This window comes from Toxotes jaculatrix, chromosome 11 (genome assembly GCF_017976425.1).
Source record: "Toxotes jaculatrix isolate fToxJac2 chromosome 11, fToxJac2.pri, whole genome shotgun sequence".
NCBI lineage: Eukaryota > Metazoa > Chordata > Actinopteri > Toxotidae > Toxotes > Toxotes jaculatrix.
In genome coordinates, this window is record NC_054404.1 from 8,817,966 (window position 1) to 8,835,477 (window position 17,512).

The following is a 17,512-nucleotide window of genomic DNA, read 5'->3' on the forward strand; positions in this document are numbered from 1 at the left end:
ACTTTTTTTTTTTAAGAAACTCGTCTCTTTACAAGGAACTCCCGCGATGCCACTGACATTTGAGTGATAAGGTGCACAAATTAGTTTAAGTTTTATACATATATATATAAAATATCACGTATGAAAATCATGCCTTTACTCTATCTGTAAATAACATCAACAACATCTCACAGTGTCTGCACAGGTAAAGCCTATATTGTTCTGTGGTGGATTAGATAAATGGATAAAAAAAAAAAGTTTGGAAAAAAAGTGTAAAATTTCAAATGAGAAATAAATTATTGAACCGGTACTTTGTAACACATACGATCCTACAGGTGTCACAAGACACTTGATGCCACTATCTCAGCGAAGACTTGCACTCATTTGTATGTAATTTGATTAACCAATAAATTTAAAAGGAAAAAAATAGTTTTTAAAAAATAGCATGAAATAACGCTTCATGTTTTCATGCAAATTAACCTGCTTAAATATTTCTGTTGAATAAGGAAACACAAATGCTGAGCAAATGTGGAGGGATTTGAACTGGCTTCCTTGATTCAAGACATCGCATAATTTCAGAGAATCAATGGAAATTAATAAACACAAACATACTATTTTTATTTTAGTTACACAAAACTGTGTTGTGCTAAAGTTAAAAGGGAGTAATGCAGATCCAAGGGGAGGAGGCTATAGGAGGGGAGGGAACACTACACTCAGCCTCTGTTGAGTTGGGCGCATGCACATTAAACAGCACTGATCAGTAATTAGTAATAATTTATTACAAAATTATGTAATACATGTTTTCATGCAACTAATAAATAATGATTTGGGTGCGATGTTTTATTTCAACAAAAGTTTTTAACGTTCCTATTAAAGATTTTGAACCTGAGTAAAAGCCACCTTCAGACCGTCATCAGGTGACAGGGACCAGGATCTGCACAGAAACTACAACCTGCGTCTGCACGGTCCCTTTAAATAAAACTGCAGCGCTCAACAAAGCCTGATTCACTGCTTGTAGTTTACTCATACTGTGTTTTACACGGATGCAGATTAACTTTTGGTTCAGTAGTATGTGAGGGTTCAATCTGCCTACAAAAAAAAACAAATATCTAATAACAATAAACACACATGAATATTAAATTTTAAATTTAACAATGCAGATTTTGAGACGAAAATAAATTAAAAAAATCAACCACAAGTCACGTGTATTTCTCAGTCAGAACAACCTTCTCCTGAAAGGCCATTTTCTGTTTTCATCTGTGGGCTGATAAAGTTATTGGAAATGAATCAGTCAGCTCTAAAGTCTGTATGATGACCTCATCAAGAGACAAAGGGTTCATTCAAATATCGTCAGATCACCCAAGTATTGACGTGTACCTACCATGCACACACACCACTGGCCCATTACTGCAAATTAATAGATTAGTATGGCATTATTCCTCTGGCACATATCGATCTGCAAACGTCTGCAGCATACTGCGTCAAGTAAGAGCAACGTTCACACGCCGCTTCGGCTCAGCTTATGACCTTGATTTGCGCGCATAAATTGAAAAAATTACCACTCGATAATTTCCATTTGTGCGACATCTTTATGTAAAGGAGAAAAGGGAGCGGGGCCAAAATCAGATAAAGTACATTTGCAGGGACGGGGGCAAACGGACGTGACCGGGGACTGAGCTCAGTGTATTACATTAAAATGGAGAGCTGAATGGGTGATTTCAAGCCCCCTATCATGGTTTTAGTGCCAGTTTGGAAACACACAAGTGGCCCTACCACCTTGCGCAACGCTAGCCTCTTCTCTGCAGCGCCTGGCATCCGCTCACATGTGTGCTGGACTGTTAAAGTTTGTTATAGCGGGACTTGAGAGATGAAAAGGATTTATGTTACAGGTCTTGTTATGGCAGAAGCCTTAAGAACCATTTCTGGCTTTGCTTCATAAAATGAGGTTCTCTGAGGTCTCTGGAGGGGTTGGCAGAAGGTCCCCAACCAAGACAGAAATCACGTGAATCCACTGATATTTCAGTTGAAGCATTAGGAGAATGATATAGAATATACACAGTTAAACGGTATTTTATATGTTCACCTTTTCAGTTTCTGGTATAACCAAACAACAAACGCCATCTTTGATGATTACCTCGGGGAAAATTGTTGTGTATAGAAAAGTTCATGTAAGTGCACTCAAAAGCTCCTTTCACGTTGGCCCCGCGCCTCAACTAATGCATCTGATTATAGATGATATCTGCTGGTGAATCCTGATCGTCAGAGGTCAAAACAGAAGTGACCCGGGCACCTCACGTCCGCGGTGCGACGCGTCAAATGCTCGTGTGTTTGAACAACTCTTTTTTTTGACACTTTCTTGAAGAGGAAATCTTGTTTTAAACTCATCCCATTTGCTTTCCTGATTGAATGCGAGCATCAGATTTTCATCAAAGTTCTATTAAGTGAAACATAGGTTGCGGGGCACCGTCTGATTGGAACAGTTTAAATTTTAATTGTGTTTTTAATTTGACATATAGTTGCTGTGAAGAATGACACCGAAACGCCGAGGGGCGGTCGATTTTCTTAATTTCTCCCCGAGGAATTGATGAGTCTATCAGGGCAGTAGATTGGAAAGCCATTAAAACTCAATGGTTAGGTTGTTAATTGGAACTTGATGGATAGGAGCCCTTGGATAGGCTGTACTGATCCAATCTTCCTGACTTTGTGTTTTCCAATAAATTACCCAGTTCATTTCCACACTCAGATTACATAAATTGTACACCTCCAGGGCTTGGGCGCTCTGCTTGCGTTTACAACTCTCTCTCTCCCCCTCCTCACCCCCTCTCTTTCTCTCTCTCGCTCCCTCACACACACACACACACACACAAATGTGCGCGCACACAAACGCCCCGTGAAAAAAGAGCAGGCCCCGCTTTCTTGAATGAAAATCGAAACATAATCAACGTTTATACTTAGAAAATTTATTGATATCATTTTCTCTGGTAATTTCCTTATTTTAGACTTGGACACGCCATATATCATAATACACACGTGTAAAGGGTCTTTGTTTAATATTTATCGAAGCTTGATTCCCAGATCAAAGCGCCTCATAACTTCATCTGTCTTTCTCAGACCTTTCTCTCCTGCTAAAGATCTTGTTCTGTTATTGCGGTAGGGCGGCCATACGCCACCTATCATTGTGATAGAGCACGAACTTAGGGCCCGCTCCTTGCTGTTTTGGGCCTCGCCAAGTCTCGGCGAAACGCAGGGACGAACATTTCCATATAGGAAGAGCTACACTGCTCGGCCTGGCCTATAAACGCCAACTCTGAAAGTCTGACATAAAAACAACGCGTGTAAATCATTCCCTGCAGCACAACAGCAGCCCGTTATGTCCACTATCTCTATGATGAACTAATCGCACTTTGCAAAAGTCGTCTGAAAGTGATGAAGGCGGCTGCACCGGCAAAGGTCTTTGTTTGAAAAGAGCGGCATATAAAATAAACCCATTTAACTGTCATTGCAGATTTCACGCCTTATGTGTAACCACCATAAATCCAGCATCCGCCCCCGACTGCCCTCATATATTTGCCCCCCTTCCGCAAGGCCTCCCCAGCCTAAGCGTTTTGTTAAGATCGTTTAGCAGCTGCTGGCCCCGCTGCCAGTTGACGATATTTACGCGCGGATCCAGATGCTTCTGTCTGGCTGCTATTAAGAAGAAGATGATGATGAGGAGGAGGAAGACGATGATGACGACAGTATCTGCTGTCAGCATCATCACCACCACCATCATCATCGTCGTCTTCTCCCTCCTCCAGCCACCGAATGCCGGTTGTGTGGCTACCGGGAACCGCACTGACATGATGATTAAAGCTGACCATTTGTAATGTGTCTGGGGCTCCCTTACAAAGCAGTAAAAGAGGGATAATGTGCCCGAACCGCCAGCTCAAGCCCCGCAGCTGTCCCGCAGCCAGACACAACCAGAGAGAGAGAGAGAGACACACACACACACACACGCACAGCATGGGTGGTGAAGGTGGGAGGAGGGCGGTGGTGGGAAGCGCGCCCCCTCCTCTCACACCACACACACACATACACGTACACAAACACACGCCTGCGCGCACTCAGCCCCCACCACCTCCAATCAATTAGTCAATCAATTAGCCGGCCTCCACTCCACGCGCGGTCATCACGAGGCAGATTAGCTCAGTAATGATCAAATTAATTCTTAATCGCAGATAATGGACGCGGAATGAGTTTATTATTTTCAGGAAAAATGAGTTAGGCCTCTGTGTTAGTTCCAAGGCTGTACGCGTGTTTCCGTCACCCCTGCCAATTTAGCAAAGGTAGGGTAATAGAATAAATCCGACATGACGGTTCTTGCAGGAGGCCATACTCAGCTGACTGAGCCCTTTTCCGGTTGTACAGGTTGGATGGATTATAAACATATTGCCTATATTTTCATAAACCACATACGATTAAATAATCAGTATAAATCCGTGGCATATTTAAAGCATTTAAACTTTAAATGCAGATAAAGCAAAAAAAAAAAAAAAGGAATTGATTTTTAAAACTAATAAATCTCATAAATCTAAAGATATTTCCCTCGAATACATGGTAATTTAAAATTCAAAATATCATTTTAATTTAACCAAAACCATATTTGCCGCTGACGGAGTTGAATAATGTACACAGCTTCTTGATTTGAAATACTTTAGACAACCCATACCGTGGTCTATCTGTTCTAAGGATTCCGCGCAGGAAAAAAAAAACTTAAAAAATAAATAAAGGTTGCAGTTGACCGTTTTCAGAGTCACACAGGCTATAAATATTACTGTAACTGCTGCAACTGAATGCAGGAATGAGCACTGTTGGTCTTGTCCGGCTCCCTCGCTCTCCTCTCATTCCATCTCAAAACCTTGACAGGAGTTTGAAATTTCCGGGCTTATGCTGAAGGCAGCGATTGGCCCAGGAGGAGCTTACCTACATGCAAATGAAGCAACGCAACCTTGTTGCCTCTGATCCAGAGCGTGAGGAGGAGGACCAGGAATACACTCATGTTCCCCGAGCTCTAGAAAAAACACCTCAATGTTAAAACTCCACAATTAAACAGGCTAGAAAAAAAACACGGAGGACAAAAGGCGCTTCCGTAATTTTTACGCACCAATCGTGTAGAAAGCAATAACGGAATACAAGGGGGCACACAGATTCAGTCAATACTTCAATACTGTTATGAAGCGAGAATGAGTAACGCAGAAGACAGCGGGAGCAAGTGCTCGTCGGGCCCGATTTCCAGCTTTACCATCCAGTCTATTTTAGGCACGCCGTCCGATGCGCCGCGCTCCGGGACCAAGGAGCTCTCCAAGGGGCCACCGCCACCGCCGCCGCCGCGAAGGCGCTCGCTGTCGGTGTCCTCCGAGGAGGATTGCAGCGGCGGGGAGGACTCAGCAGACTGCTTTTGCTCCGACACGGGTCACAGCGAGCCATGCACCCAGCACCAACCGCACAACTTCTCATGTTTAGGTGAGGATTATTACTATTTTTATTATTATTATTATTTTTATATTAGCTACAGGAAAGGAAACGAGACTGATTGTAAAAGTGATACATAAAATAAAATAAAATAGTACTTTCACACTAACACATTTGTTGATACTTTTATATTATTTATGTACAATATAAATGGCAAAGTAGGCCCAGTTGGTAGCTTTAAAAAAAACAAAACAGGATGTTTGTTTAATGTTTTTGTTTGCACTTCAGCTCACATTTCATTAGTCTGTGTTTGTGACTGTGACACTCACATGCAGCTCATCCACCTCCACTTGTTTGTTATGTGCAGACTATCATCGCGGCGGCAGCAGCGGAAGAGTGGAAGGTCGAATAATTAGCCCTCTGTCTTTCCTCTCATTTCAAATTTAATTGAACCTGCTAATTGATGAGACGCGTTTCCAAAATGGCTGCACTACACGTCGTCAATTGAGCGTTAAATAGAGCGGGATTCAATTAATGGCTTACTGTACACCGAGAATACTCATGCTGAATTGTTTATTTAAAAAGTCACCGGCTTTCAGCTGTCGATTTAGTAAGTCAGAGATCACACTTGACGAACTCTCAAACTGAGCATGCTGAAACAATGTAAAATTATTTTTTTTTCCAGGCACCGGTTTAAAAAGCATGATTAAAACATAGATGTATTTATCGCTTATGATTCTGATCATCTCCCCCTCTTCTCCTGCTGCGTTTAGGTCCCGCTAAAGGACTAATGTCTGGAAATGACGGGCTGGCACGGCGGCCGCACCTGCCGCAGCCCCTGCTGCAGGATTATAAGGAGGAGCAGGAGAGACCGTGCCATCAAATGTCACCTCTGTCGGAGGAGAGACAGACAGACGGTGCGGACAAGCAGAGCAACTCGGCCAAGAAGAAGACGCGCACGGTTTTCTCCCGGAGTCAGGTGTACCAGCTGGAGTCGACCTTCGACATGAAGCGGTACCTGAGCAGCTCGGAGCGGGCCTGCTTAGCCTCCAGCCTGCAGCTGACGGAGACTCAGGTCAAGACGTGGTTTCAGAACAGGAGGAACAAATGGAAACGGCAGCTCTCAGCTGAACTGGAGGCAGCCAACATGGCCCACGCCTCCGCACAGACACTAGTGGGGATGCCGCTGGTTTTCAGAGATAACTCCTTACTGCGCGTTCCAGTCCCGCGGTCTATCGCCTTTCCGACGCCCCTGTATTACCCGGGGAGCAACCTGCCAGCGTTACCTTTATACAACCTGTATAACAAGATTGAGTACTGACTGACTCTACTGTATGTTCACCACTGCAGTCCACGTAAAAAAAAAAAGAAAAAAAAAAACGCATTACAAAACAATACAACATTCTTATAAGTGTCTCCACATAACCCCTGTATATTAACTGTATCACTTTATGTTGAGGAAATTCTTATTATGCAGCAACTGTGCGTCTCACAAGAAAGCAATCAAGCTTCCCTCTATGTATAAAATACACCATGTGTATAATTAATTATAATAATTTTGTACTTTTATTTTATTTTTATTTTTGCTCCTTTAACCGATGAAACATTGGAGATTAGCCTTCATATCACATACAAGAAATGTGGATTCCGCAAGATATGTTTTTAAACCGTTTTCTTTCATAATTGGTTTGTCAAACATTTTTGCAAAGCATCAGCCATTTTATTTCTCCTGGCAGGAACCTAATGCTTTCAGGAAAAAAAAAACCCCATAATTATTCCATTTAAGGAAAAACATCATTGTTTCTATTGTAATTTAGACCTTCAATAATAACCTTCTCATTCAATAAATTTTCTATTTCAGTGAAAATTGGACTTGCTTGGTTTTATTTTATGTATTTACATCTGCAAACTGAAATACTAACACACTAGAATTTTTAACACAGAGGCTAAACAAAGCTAACGTTAAATTTTACCCAGTTGTGTTGACACGTCTTGTTCCCTAAAGAGCATATAAACAGTACACAAACAAATTTTACTACAGGGTATTCTATCATAATAATCTCCCTATGTTAAAGGCTCATGATAGTCAGAGAAGAATGGTGAACCTTTGTTTTAGAGGTGCAGCAGTGCTCATCTGCAAGGTTTTATTAGGACTGCTTTAAACTAGGAACAACTGGACTTTCATCATGGCTAAAGCGAGGAAAAAACCTGGTGTGAATTAACATATGACATTACTTTTATATTATGTTTATACAGTAGTTACAGTACATTGCTGTTGGCTTATGCATCTTACCATATACCTCTTATTATTAACTAAAATATTAGGTTGAGAAGTTCTTGACGGGTGCATTTTAATTGCAGTTTGTATTTGTGGAAGTAAAAAAAGAATTTTCCTAGAGTTGCCGTGTGAAATGTAATACAGTTTTCCCTCTGCAAGGCTCATACTGTAGCTTTAGTATCTCTTTGATGAAGCAAATGAGTCTACAGGCAGAATAAAATATCAAGCTGGGTCTACAAACTGCAGAAGTTTTTATTACGCAAAGACTTTTTAAGTCATGCTTTCAGATTAATCTTGAATTTAAAATCACTGCAACCAACCACAGCACTCTGCTGTAAATCAAGAGGTGTATGACCTCAGCAAGCTGCCTTGCAACACATATACATATAACACACACAGAGGTAACTAAGAAATAGATAAAGGGTGGAAAAGTGAGGCACACTATCACAAGCCAATCGTGCCTTTGGGCGGGATCTTCTCTCATTTGAAGTCTGCCTCCTTCGGCTCTCTAGCATCAGGCCTTGTAAGAGGAAACCTAATAAAGAGGCATATTGTCAAAGTTCAAGACTCTTGCTGTCATTAATCGAAGCTGTTCTCTTTTCTCCGTCTGCGTAATGAATTACTGTATCAGTTACACTTTGAATTCTGGACACCATATACAGTATGTCCTGTTAATTCAGAAGCTAGTTTTAGATTTCCAAGAGGTCCGGTGCACTAAATCAATTCACGTTGCCAAAGTTCATAAGAATTCAATCCACACAAATACAAATACAAAACACAAGCCTGAACAGAACCACACAGATAATAGACACATGCACTCACTCCCAAGCGCACACACAAACACACACATACAAATGTCCTGTGGTTGATGGGGAGCGATAAAACCGTGTTATTTGGCAGCTTTTCTTGGATGTCACATCATCTACAAGGAACCCCCCGCCCCCCACCCTACACCCACCACCTGCACCACCACCTACCCAACCCCTTCAACCCATCCTACCAATCTCTCACTGTGTGCTAATGGCTACATTACCTAGCAGAATCATGACTAGCCAGGCTCTGCTGCCCTGCAGATTATGCCTGACCCAATTTCTGCAACAGCCGCCCTGTGTTTCTGGGAAAATGGATAGCGTTAGACAACAGCAGTGATTTATGGGTAACTCCAGCACCAGCGAAGAGGTGAGGTGCAGGAGGATGAATTTGTGACAGATAGGAGAGGGAGAGAAAAGAGAGAAAGAGAGATAGAGAGAGGGATTGGGGACCGTAACGCTTATGAAAAGGAGCAATAGCTTTGGTTGAATGAAGCTGTTTATTAGTTTCCAAGTGGTCATTATGTCATCAGGTGTGACGGCAATGCGCCGCTCTTTTGGATGGATGTTTGCACCCCGCTGACTTGTGGGAAATCTGCATGACCTGTCACCTGAGGTTGTTTGATTTACAAGACAGGGAGAGAGAGAGAGAGAGAGAGAGAGACAGATGTGTGGAGATGCACTGACGAGCAAGGAAGAGAATAAGAGGCAGAGAGAGAAAGTGTAAGAGAGGAATAGGTGGGCAGTAGGGGGGGTTTCGATGTAACTATGTATCACTGCAATGGCAGGTGTGAATTACAAATTTTAATAGCGAGGCAATGAAAATGATTTGAAGTGGTTTAAACTGCAAAGAGACAGCGACTGGCATGGTGATGAAGATTTGTTGAGATGATGTGTTGTGCCTTAGGATTCATCAAACCTGCCTGGTAAGGTGAAAAGCAAGTGTAATTCACTCTGTGGTATAATTTATGATGGGAGTAATGGAAACTGTGGGCTACACACAGTGTGGAGAGGAAGAGGCAAAGACAGAGAGCACTGGGCAAATTGATTCTCAGGATGGTTTTTAGAGCATATTTACAGGATCATAATGAATTATACTAAAACCTCCGGATATAACCCTTTTTACATCTTCAGATAAAATGATGGAGATCAAAACTAAGTTAATAGAGGCCCCATTAAATTTAAACAGGCTGCAACAACATTATCTATCACTTTAATTTTTTTTTTATTTACAATGTTCTCTTCTAATATATGAAGATCTCATTTTTTTACATTTTCCTTCGCTTCATCAGTTATTTGGACGAGGGCTTTTCAACTACCTCCCAACATATTTACAGCCATTTGATTTAAAGAGGGTATATGGGCTTCATATTAGAGTGGAAGGTTATGAAGTTTAACACCACGAGCAGATGCACAGCCTCGGATCTGCCTCGAGACAAGAGTTTTAAAAGCGATCGCAATGCATTAAGCCAGACAACTCTCAAGACCTGTTTGCTCCCTAAATGAATTTGAGGGGAGCGTAACAAGGTTTTTGAGGCAGGCCCTGTCATCCGCTGGCTTTAACCAGCTTCTGTATTTATGGATTAATGGTTAAAAAGGAGAGCTTGGACCAGAAGTGATTTTTCATGATTCTGTTTTATATCAACTGGAAATGAAGGAGCTGAAGGGAAATTGTGTTTGTCCCTCCCCCCTCCCCAGCCCCTACCCCTTCTCCTTAACAGGCGAGGAATATGCTACTGTACAAGGCAAAGGGAGATGGCAAATGCAGCATTTGGATAAAGGCTATTAAGTAAAATACGGAAATGATTTGCGGTATTTAAAAGATGCTCCCAAAATCCCAATGCATATGGTTAAGGAAACAGGAATAAAAATACAAATATATTTAATAAGCTTTGAATAAAAATAGGTTTTAATTTTGTCATTTGGTTAAAGTCAAACCAAAGAATGACATAAAATCAGTTTGCTTAAATTCATGACACTGTGACTGACAGTATCAACACTATTTGAGATGTTTGTAACTCAAGGTCAAATACAAGCAACCTCTGTTATTTGAACCACAATGAAAGCCTATGCATTTCCAAGTTAAACTGCCCAAGAACAATATTTAACCAAAAATCTGAATTAGGGCTTTAATGGTAAAATGCATTATGCTTCATTGTTAAATTACCAACCATTTCTTGAACTGCCTGTTTTGAAGCCCCATTCGCTGTCCAATATGCATCAAACTATTATAGGCTACAGTACATGTGGAGAACTCAGCTATTACTCTAGAGATAAGTCCATTAGCATTACCTTTGACACCATAATGGATGTGAGATACAATTTTCTGCTCTCCATTTTGTATTTGTAAGGATAATAGGGGGATTATCTTGAAGGCCTTATGCTACACACTCAAGAGTGAGACCACATGGAGGACAGAGAGCTCTGCAACAGTTGTTTTCACATCCTCCCCTCTCTCCCTCAGCCCTTCCCTCTGCTCCGAGATCCTCTCAGCAAGAGGCAGGGAAGATAAAGCATGTCATTATTCTATTAAAGACCTACAATTTTTGTAATGGGACTTGCAGCGGTCGGCAGAAGTGCAGGCAGCTTCTTCAATATCCTGGACATTATTTGCTCGTTTAGTTAAATGATGTTTCTAATTCCCTCATAATTACTTGTAATGAGGCTGTCTCCCTCGTTTTGATGCGGCTACATCTTAATACAGCATGGCATTCTTTTTTAGGGATAATTACCTCTCATGAGGCCGGGGAGCAAGGCTGGGGTTTGTTGTGCGCTGCACACGTGGCAAATTGGCTTGTTTCCTGCCATCTTGTCTTCCTGCAAATTAGTAAATTAAGTTTCTCGGCTGGAGCATCAGAACTGTTAAGTTTGCTTTCTTGGCTCCTTCAAATGATTGTCCTCACTGACAGGGAGTTGGCTGTATATTCTGTGTTTTGTCTCATTAGCTTTGTAGACTGTCTATTTACAGATTATACAGAGAATGAATGTTGAACCATTAAGAAAAATTTGGTAAAGGAGCAGTTTTGAAATGATTCAGATATGTATTCTAGGTCACTCAACAACAAAAACATGAAGATTCATAAAAGAACTCAATCTTAAATTACATATTCTTATGATCTTACTCATTTTATGTTTAAAGATAAAGGCTTAATACCAGTAAGTTAAAAATGTAATCTAATGTCATTTAGGGACAGTGCTCAAAATTTGCAAAGAACTGAACACTTGAAACAAACAGTACAGTTTAGGTGCATTTATCGTAATGCTGCCAGATAACAATGGTGCCATAAAATACAGCTGCACTGCGTCTGTGTCAACAAAGTCAGTGGAGCAGTTCCATAATTTTCATATTAACAATATCATCAAGGGAGACTTGCAAGCCTTTTTTAATCTCAGGGACAATAAAAAATAATTATTGTATATTTAAAAGTTTGAATCGGAAGATTAAAAAAAAAACCATTAACCTGTATAATCTCAGTCTTAAAGTGAAGTTCCCCTTTCCTGTTTGTCTTCAGTTAGCAGACCTGTGTGTGTTGTCCCTCTGAAATGATCCAGCTGCCGTACTCCAACCGCAGCCGTCGCAGGTTTGGCTGAGGGGTTTTTATTTCTAAGTGCTGATGTGTGGCAGACAGTTTGGCTCTACAAGGGCCTGTTATACGCCGATTAAAGAGAGGGAAGGAGTGCTCCCGCAGGGCGGCCTTGTACATTTACCCTGACCACAAAAAGGTCTAACGTTTACGCCCCGGTGCTGACATGACCTTCAAACAAGGTCCCTCTGCTGCCTGGGTGGATACTGGAACTGTCTGGAGGAGACCTGCAGTGAAACTAACAGACAGACAGGAAGAAATCATATCTTTTATATCAGGAATGACCTGTCTGCCATGTCCTGTGAAGTTAGAAGATATGGCTTTTATTGGGAAATACAGGAAATGATAGTTATTTTTCTCACGTATAGGGCAAAATACGATTGTGATTTTCCAAAAGCTTTTTTTCAGTTTCAGTGAATGTTGGAACATGATACAAGAAATATCTTTTTGCCATTAAAATTGCCTACATTGAACAAACTGACAAACACTAAGGGCCACTAAATAATTCAGATCCAAATCCTGTCATCAGTCGTCTATTGGCAGAAGACAAACATAATGTTGCCTTTTGTTTTTATTTGTGAGAGCACAGACAGGTTCTCCAGTGATCCTCTTGTCTTTGATGGGTCAGTGATTTGTTTGTTATGAGATTTGATATTGAGCTCTTTTTTATACGGTGAGTTGGGATCTCTTTGTAAGGACCAAGTGGTCTCTTTCAGCTGCAGGGGTCTGGTGTACAGAGAGATGATCTGTCACTTCAGTCTGAGACTGACTGCTGACCACATAGCCTGCAGCGCAGCAGCAGGGAGTACAATGAAAGCAGCACACTATCACCTGACAGCTAATTAGGGATCACTCCCCTGGAAGGGAATACATTGTCTTTGAGGGAATGAGAGAAAGAAAGCAAGAGGTTGCTGAAATCCGTGTGAAGTGTCAGTCAAAGCCACAAGCCACCTGCAATTTCTAAAGGCCGTTTCTTGAAGAGTGATATTTTTGGTTGCCATTAGTACAATGTTAATGTTCTACCATTCTGCTGGTAAAATCAAGCCAAATGGCACTAGAGAATTCAATATAAAACAAAAACAAATATAAATAACAAACTCATACCTCAATACTCCTGCAGTCTGTTTAAAATCTTACAGTTCAGCCACAGCAACTGTCCCCAATTTTGTCTGCCAATGCACCCAATTTGTGCACAGTGTGTGTGTGTGTGCATGCACACCCAACAGTATGAGTCTATGGTTTATACAGGAGACCTGGGATTTCTTTGAAAACACATTTGTAACCATTAGTTGAGTGTAAGGTTTCATGTGCAGAGTACATCCTCTGGACTGGTGTCAGAGTTTCTGCGAGGCTCTGCAGCAGCCTCTCTTGGAGGGACAGTGCTGAGAGGAGGAGGAGGATGGAGGTGGTGGTGGTGGTAGCTGAGGAGGGGGAGGGGGAGCACTGGAGCCGAGGCGTCCCACCAACAATGCATCACGGCAGGCAGTGTGTAACCCGAGCCCCCCCTCTGGCCCTGGTGTGGCCTGCCACAGCGCACTCCCTCTCGGCACCCTTTGCACCCCCAAGATCCTTTTAAAGAGATTTGGTCAGCGAGAAAACAGCTCTTCAAAAGAATCGTCGTCACATTAGAAAGTAATTAGCCAGGCCTGAGGCCGAGGATTCCCTGACCTGACTAATTCTGCACCCCTAAACAATCCGTCTCGGTGCTAGGCGGCTGGTGAGACACGTTCTCGGTGTTGTGGGAAGGAGGTATTTTGGCAGGGGAGATTCCCATGGTCCTGCAGGTGAACAAACCCTACAGAGGTCATCGGGAAAGGTTACCGGGTAATCCATCTGAGTAACGGTCTGCAGGTAGATTTGAAAGATATATAAATTACTTAAAATTAAAAATTAAAAAAATACAGGTACATTAATTATTGATCCAAACTGTAGTTTAGATATAAGGGAACAGGATGAATAATTCATCAATTACCAAATACATTACACTACTGCAATTAATTCATGATGACTGATTTGAGTAAGAATTTTATTTATTGTTGAAAGAAAAAAAAAGATCAGCTCCAACATTGTGGATACTCTGATCTTGCATAGCCACACTAACTTTCAGATGTTTGTGATCTGACACGGATGCAGACCACCACATCGTTTTTGCAGATCAATGCAGAGAGACCATTTCAGCACTTGGCCACCTGTTCTTCCAAGCCTGAGGACCCACTGGCAACAACCTTTCCTCTCACTATTAGACAAACTAATCTGATTGCAAAAAAGATAGAGGTGGGGAAGAGCAGAAACTTGCATGCTGCAGGGTGGGACCCGACACCACTAGTCCTCTCTTCCAATGTCTCTGATGGTTTAAGAGCTACTATAGCCTTCAGCATTATCAGACTAGCACACAGTAGGAGGTAGAGTGAAAGAGACAAAAGAGAAAAAAGAAAACATATGGGACTCCAAATGCCTTACACAAACAACACTAATTTTAAACTACTAATTGAGACCCTACACATTTCATGTCTTTTTCTGTTTTCATATAAGATTACAAAGAAGCCCCAAAGCATTTGTATCTTAAATTACTTAAAAGTGCTCCTTTAGCAATGTGTACGAATGCATATGCTGAGGAAAAAGACTCACTTTAAAGCCAACGGTGTTGATGTGGTAAGACATGAGAGAGTGAGAAGCAAAACATACACTTGTTAAACCAGCAGGGCTCAGAAACGGCACGAAGCAATTGGCCAATTAGGAAGTGGTCCATCATGTCAAACTCATTTGCAAAGGGAAGGCTTAACCCTTAGGGTTCGAAGGTCGGGATCAAAGGGTGTCCCCCATGGGACCGCACAGGGATCCTTGAAGAAACGCTGATCCCAAGCTTTTGTAAAGGAATCTTCTAATTACAATAAATCTCCACTGGAAGGTAAAGACAGGAGTGCTTGGTACAGTGGCTATATGATAGCTCTTGCCCAAGGGCCTGCAGGTAGCCTATAGATGTCTGCATGGAAGAGTGATGGGAGATAGTGATTGCCACTAGGGTAGTGGCCTCTCATTTGCCCAGGTCAGAACCTCAGAGAGTGATCACAGCTTTGGCAGCTCAGGCTGACCAGCACCTATGAGCCTTTATAGCCTCTGGTGTGTAACTGGGTCTTTGACCTTGCCCACAGATTAGTATCAGTATCAGTATTAGTACTGGATTTACTTCTCCCATTCTTAGCCCTCTTTCTTTTATTGTCTTGTTTTCTCACAAAGGTGTGTCATGGCTGGGTTCCCCTGAATGGAACACACTCTTATAATCAGGATTTTAGCCCTCTACTATGAACTTTTCAGACTGGTGTGATTTTGTATTCTGATCTCTTTGTTATATTGTAAAAGAGATGTTTTCATTAGAGGCTGCTTGGTCACACAGAACTAGCCTTAGCTAATGGTTTTGACATTTCAGCTAACAGAACTTTAAAATCTGTGTTCCTTGACAATGTCATCTGCACAATAATAACTACAGAGAATAAAATGCTGAGCAGATATTTGGTCTGTTTGACATAACTGCGTCATCCGGAATATGGCTTTCAAAGGCTAAAGCTTAAAAGGTGGCTAATAAACATACAGTATTTCGCATGACATGGTAAAGTTAAAATCAACTCCTTAGCTTAAAAAAAGATAGACAGTTAGGCTGTTAAGTGAACCCTCACCCGGCACACTTTTGTAGTGCCCATGAGAGGGCCACATCATGGCTATGAGGAAATCAACGGCTGTATGTTCAAATGTGTTTTCCCCTCTACATATTGAATCTCGCTTGCAGAACAGCCTTCTTTGTTCCTGCTTCAAGCAAAGCTGTATGACACTCTCTGTGCTTCTCAGTGGGCCCTACCGTTGGCCAAAGGGGGAGGAGAGAGGAAAAGGAGGGGAGAGGAGCAGTTTGTTCTTCCTGCAATTAGCATTCACGGTTAGCTAAGCAGAACTAATGCAGCGAATCTTTGAGTCTCACATTACCTGTCCACTGCCGGAGTACCTGCAGGCCAGATTAAACTGTAGCGAGATGACAAACCCCCTATGTATCCATTACAAGCCTTTTATTATTAGCTGTGTTATTGGTAATTCCTTTTGAATGGCCCTGACAAAAACTATGCATTGGCTAAGGCAGACTTCAAAAACACAAAAAAAAGAAACAAGGATACCGCATGGGTGTGGATAATGTGCTAGTGATACTTTAATTTTGAAAACAAACTGGGAGTGAGAATTATGCCTGCACTGGTGTGGCATTGTTTGGCAGCACTGACGGAAGGCACAACTCCCAGCGGCACATTTTGATCTGACCTGTTTAAGTGACGGGCTTCCCATGACAACAGTTAGCGCTGTCACATGTGAACACAAGAGGCATCTTCCCTCAAATGCCACTCCCTTATTGACTTCATTCATATTTTATGGCCCTTTCTTTCACAAACATCTTTATTCAAATGATCTGTGCCTCCATTTTAAATATAACTTTTGTGTCTGGCAGGGTCATCTCCGGCAGGTTCTTTAGCATCTAGGTCAAGACTGAATGATCTCATGACTCCCTTTTCAACTGGGGCAGGATCAGGATATGGGCTCACCATGTCACCATTATGGGACGTGGAGGAAACCGCGGTGATCTCATGAGTCTTAAGTGACACAACAACATGGCCACTTAGTAGACGCAGATCCAGGAACACATCTCAATGAAATTATGAGGTGCAGGATTTAGGTACAGCAGCTTTATTTTGTGTTGTAAAAACAATGGATAATCCATATCCTTCTTCCTTTTCTCCTCCGCAGTATTTTGATTTACTGTGTTTATCCTCAGCTAATCATTATCAGTTCTCTGATGTGTTGTCTTATCGGTTACAAACAGGTACAAGTGGTGCAAGTGCTCCCAATTGATCCACTAAAGACTCCCACTGTGATGAGGCCACTGTCTAGTCACACAGAGCCCAAGGAAGACAGTGCTCAAAATCAATAAGTCTTCCTGTGACACTGGTTCTGCTAAAGTCTACACTCCTAGAAGCTCACCTCTGTGAATGTGAGAGGCAGTGTAAGAAATCATTGAAGGAGAAGCGATACTCTGTGCCACAAAACAGCCGCATTGATGATTTTAATTGCACAAGTTCTGAAACCTAACTACAGCAAATATAACTTGAGTACACTTTGAAAAATGGTCTTTGTTCTGGCCTGGTGAAAATGATCAGGATACATATTTGATTTTTCACTCCTTTGCATGATATTTGTTTTTGTGAGACTAAAAAAAGGTCACACTTTTCACAAATATGTCTGCTGCTTGGCTTCTCTCCACTGCATTGCAATTCTCTCATCTATTGCTGTAAGGGACTAAAATTTGCTGTTTGGGTAAAAAAAAAAAGAAAAAAGTAATAGTGGTTGCAATCAATGAACAGTAATTTCTGGAAAAGGTT

At 41.7% G+C, this 17,512-nt stretch overlaps 1 protein-coding gene across 1 annotated transcript; it reads left to right on the forward strand.

Annotated features, from left to right (window-relative positions):
- The first annotated feature begins 5,031 nt into the window (after positions 1 to 5,031).
- Positions 5,032 to 6,857, forward strand: hmx2 (H6 family homeobox 2). The gene is made up of 2 exons (XM_041050162.1): positions 5,032 to 5,481; positions 6,204 to 6,857. The coding sequence occupies exons 1-2, from the start codon at positions 5,202 to 5,204 to the stop codon at positions 6,749 to 6,751; spliced, it is 828 nt and encodes a 275-aa protein (XP_040906096.1). The 5' UTR covers positions 5,032 to 5,201; the 3' UTR covers positions 6,752 to 6,857.
- Positions 6,858 to 17,512: the final 10,655 nt, after the last annotated feature.

Excerpts from the sequence above, each read along its gene's own strand:
- hmx2 (XM_041050162.1), top strand. The coding sequence starts at position 5,202 with ATGAGTAACGCAGAAGACAGCGGGAGCAAGTGCTCGTCGGGCCCGATT. Across the intron at positions 5,482-6,203 it reads GCACAACTTCTCATGTTTAG|GTCCCGCTAAAGGACTAATG; the intron begins GTGAGGATTATT and ends TGCTGCGTTTAG.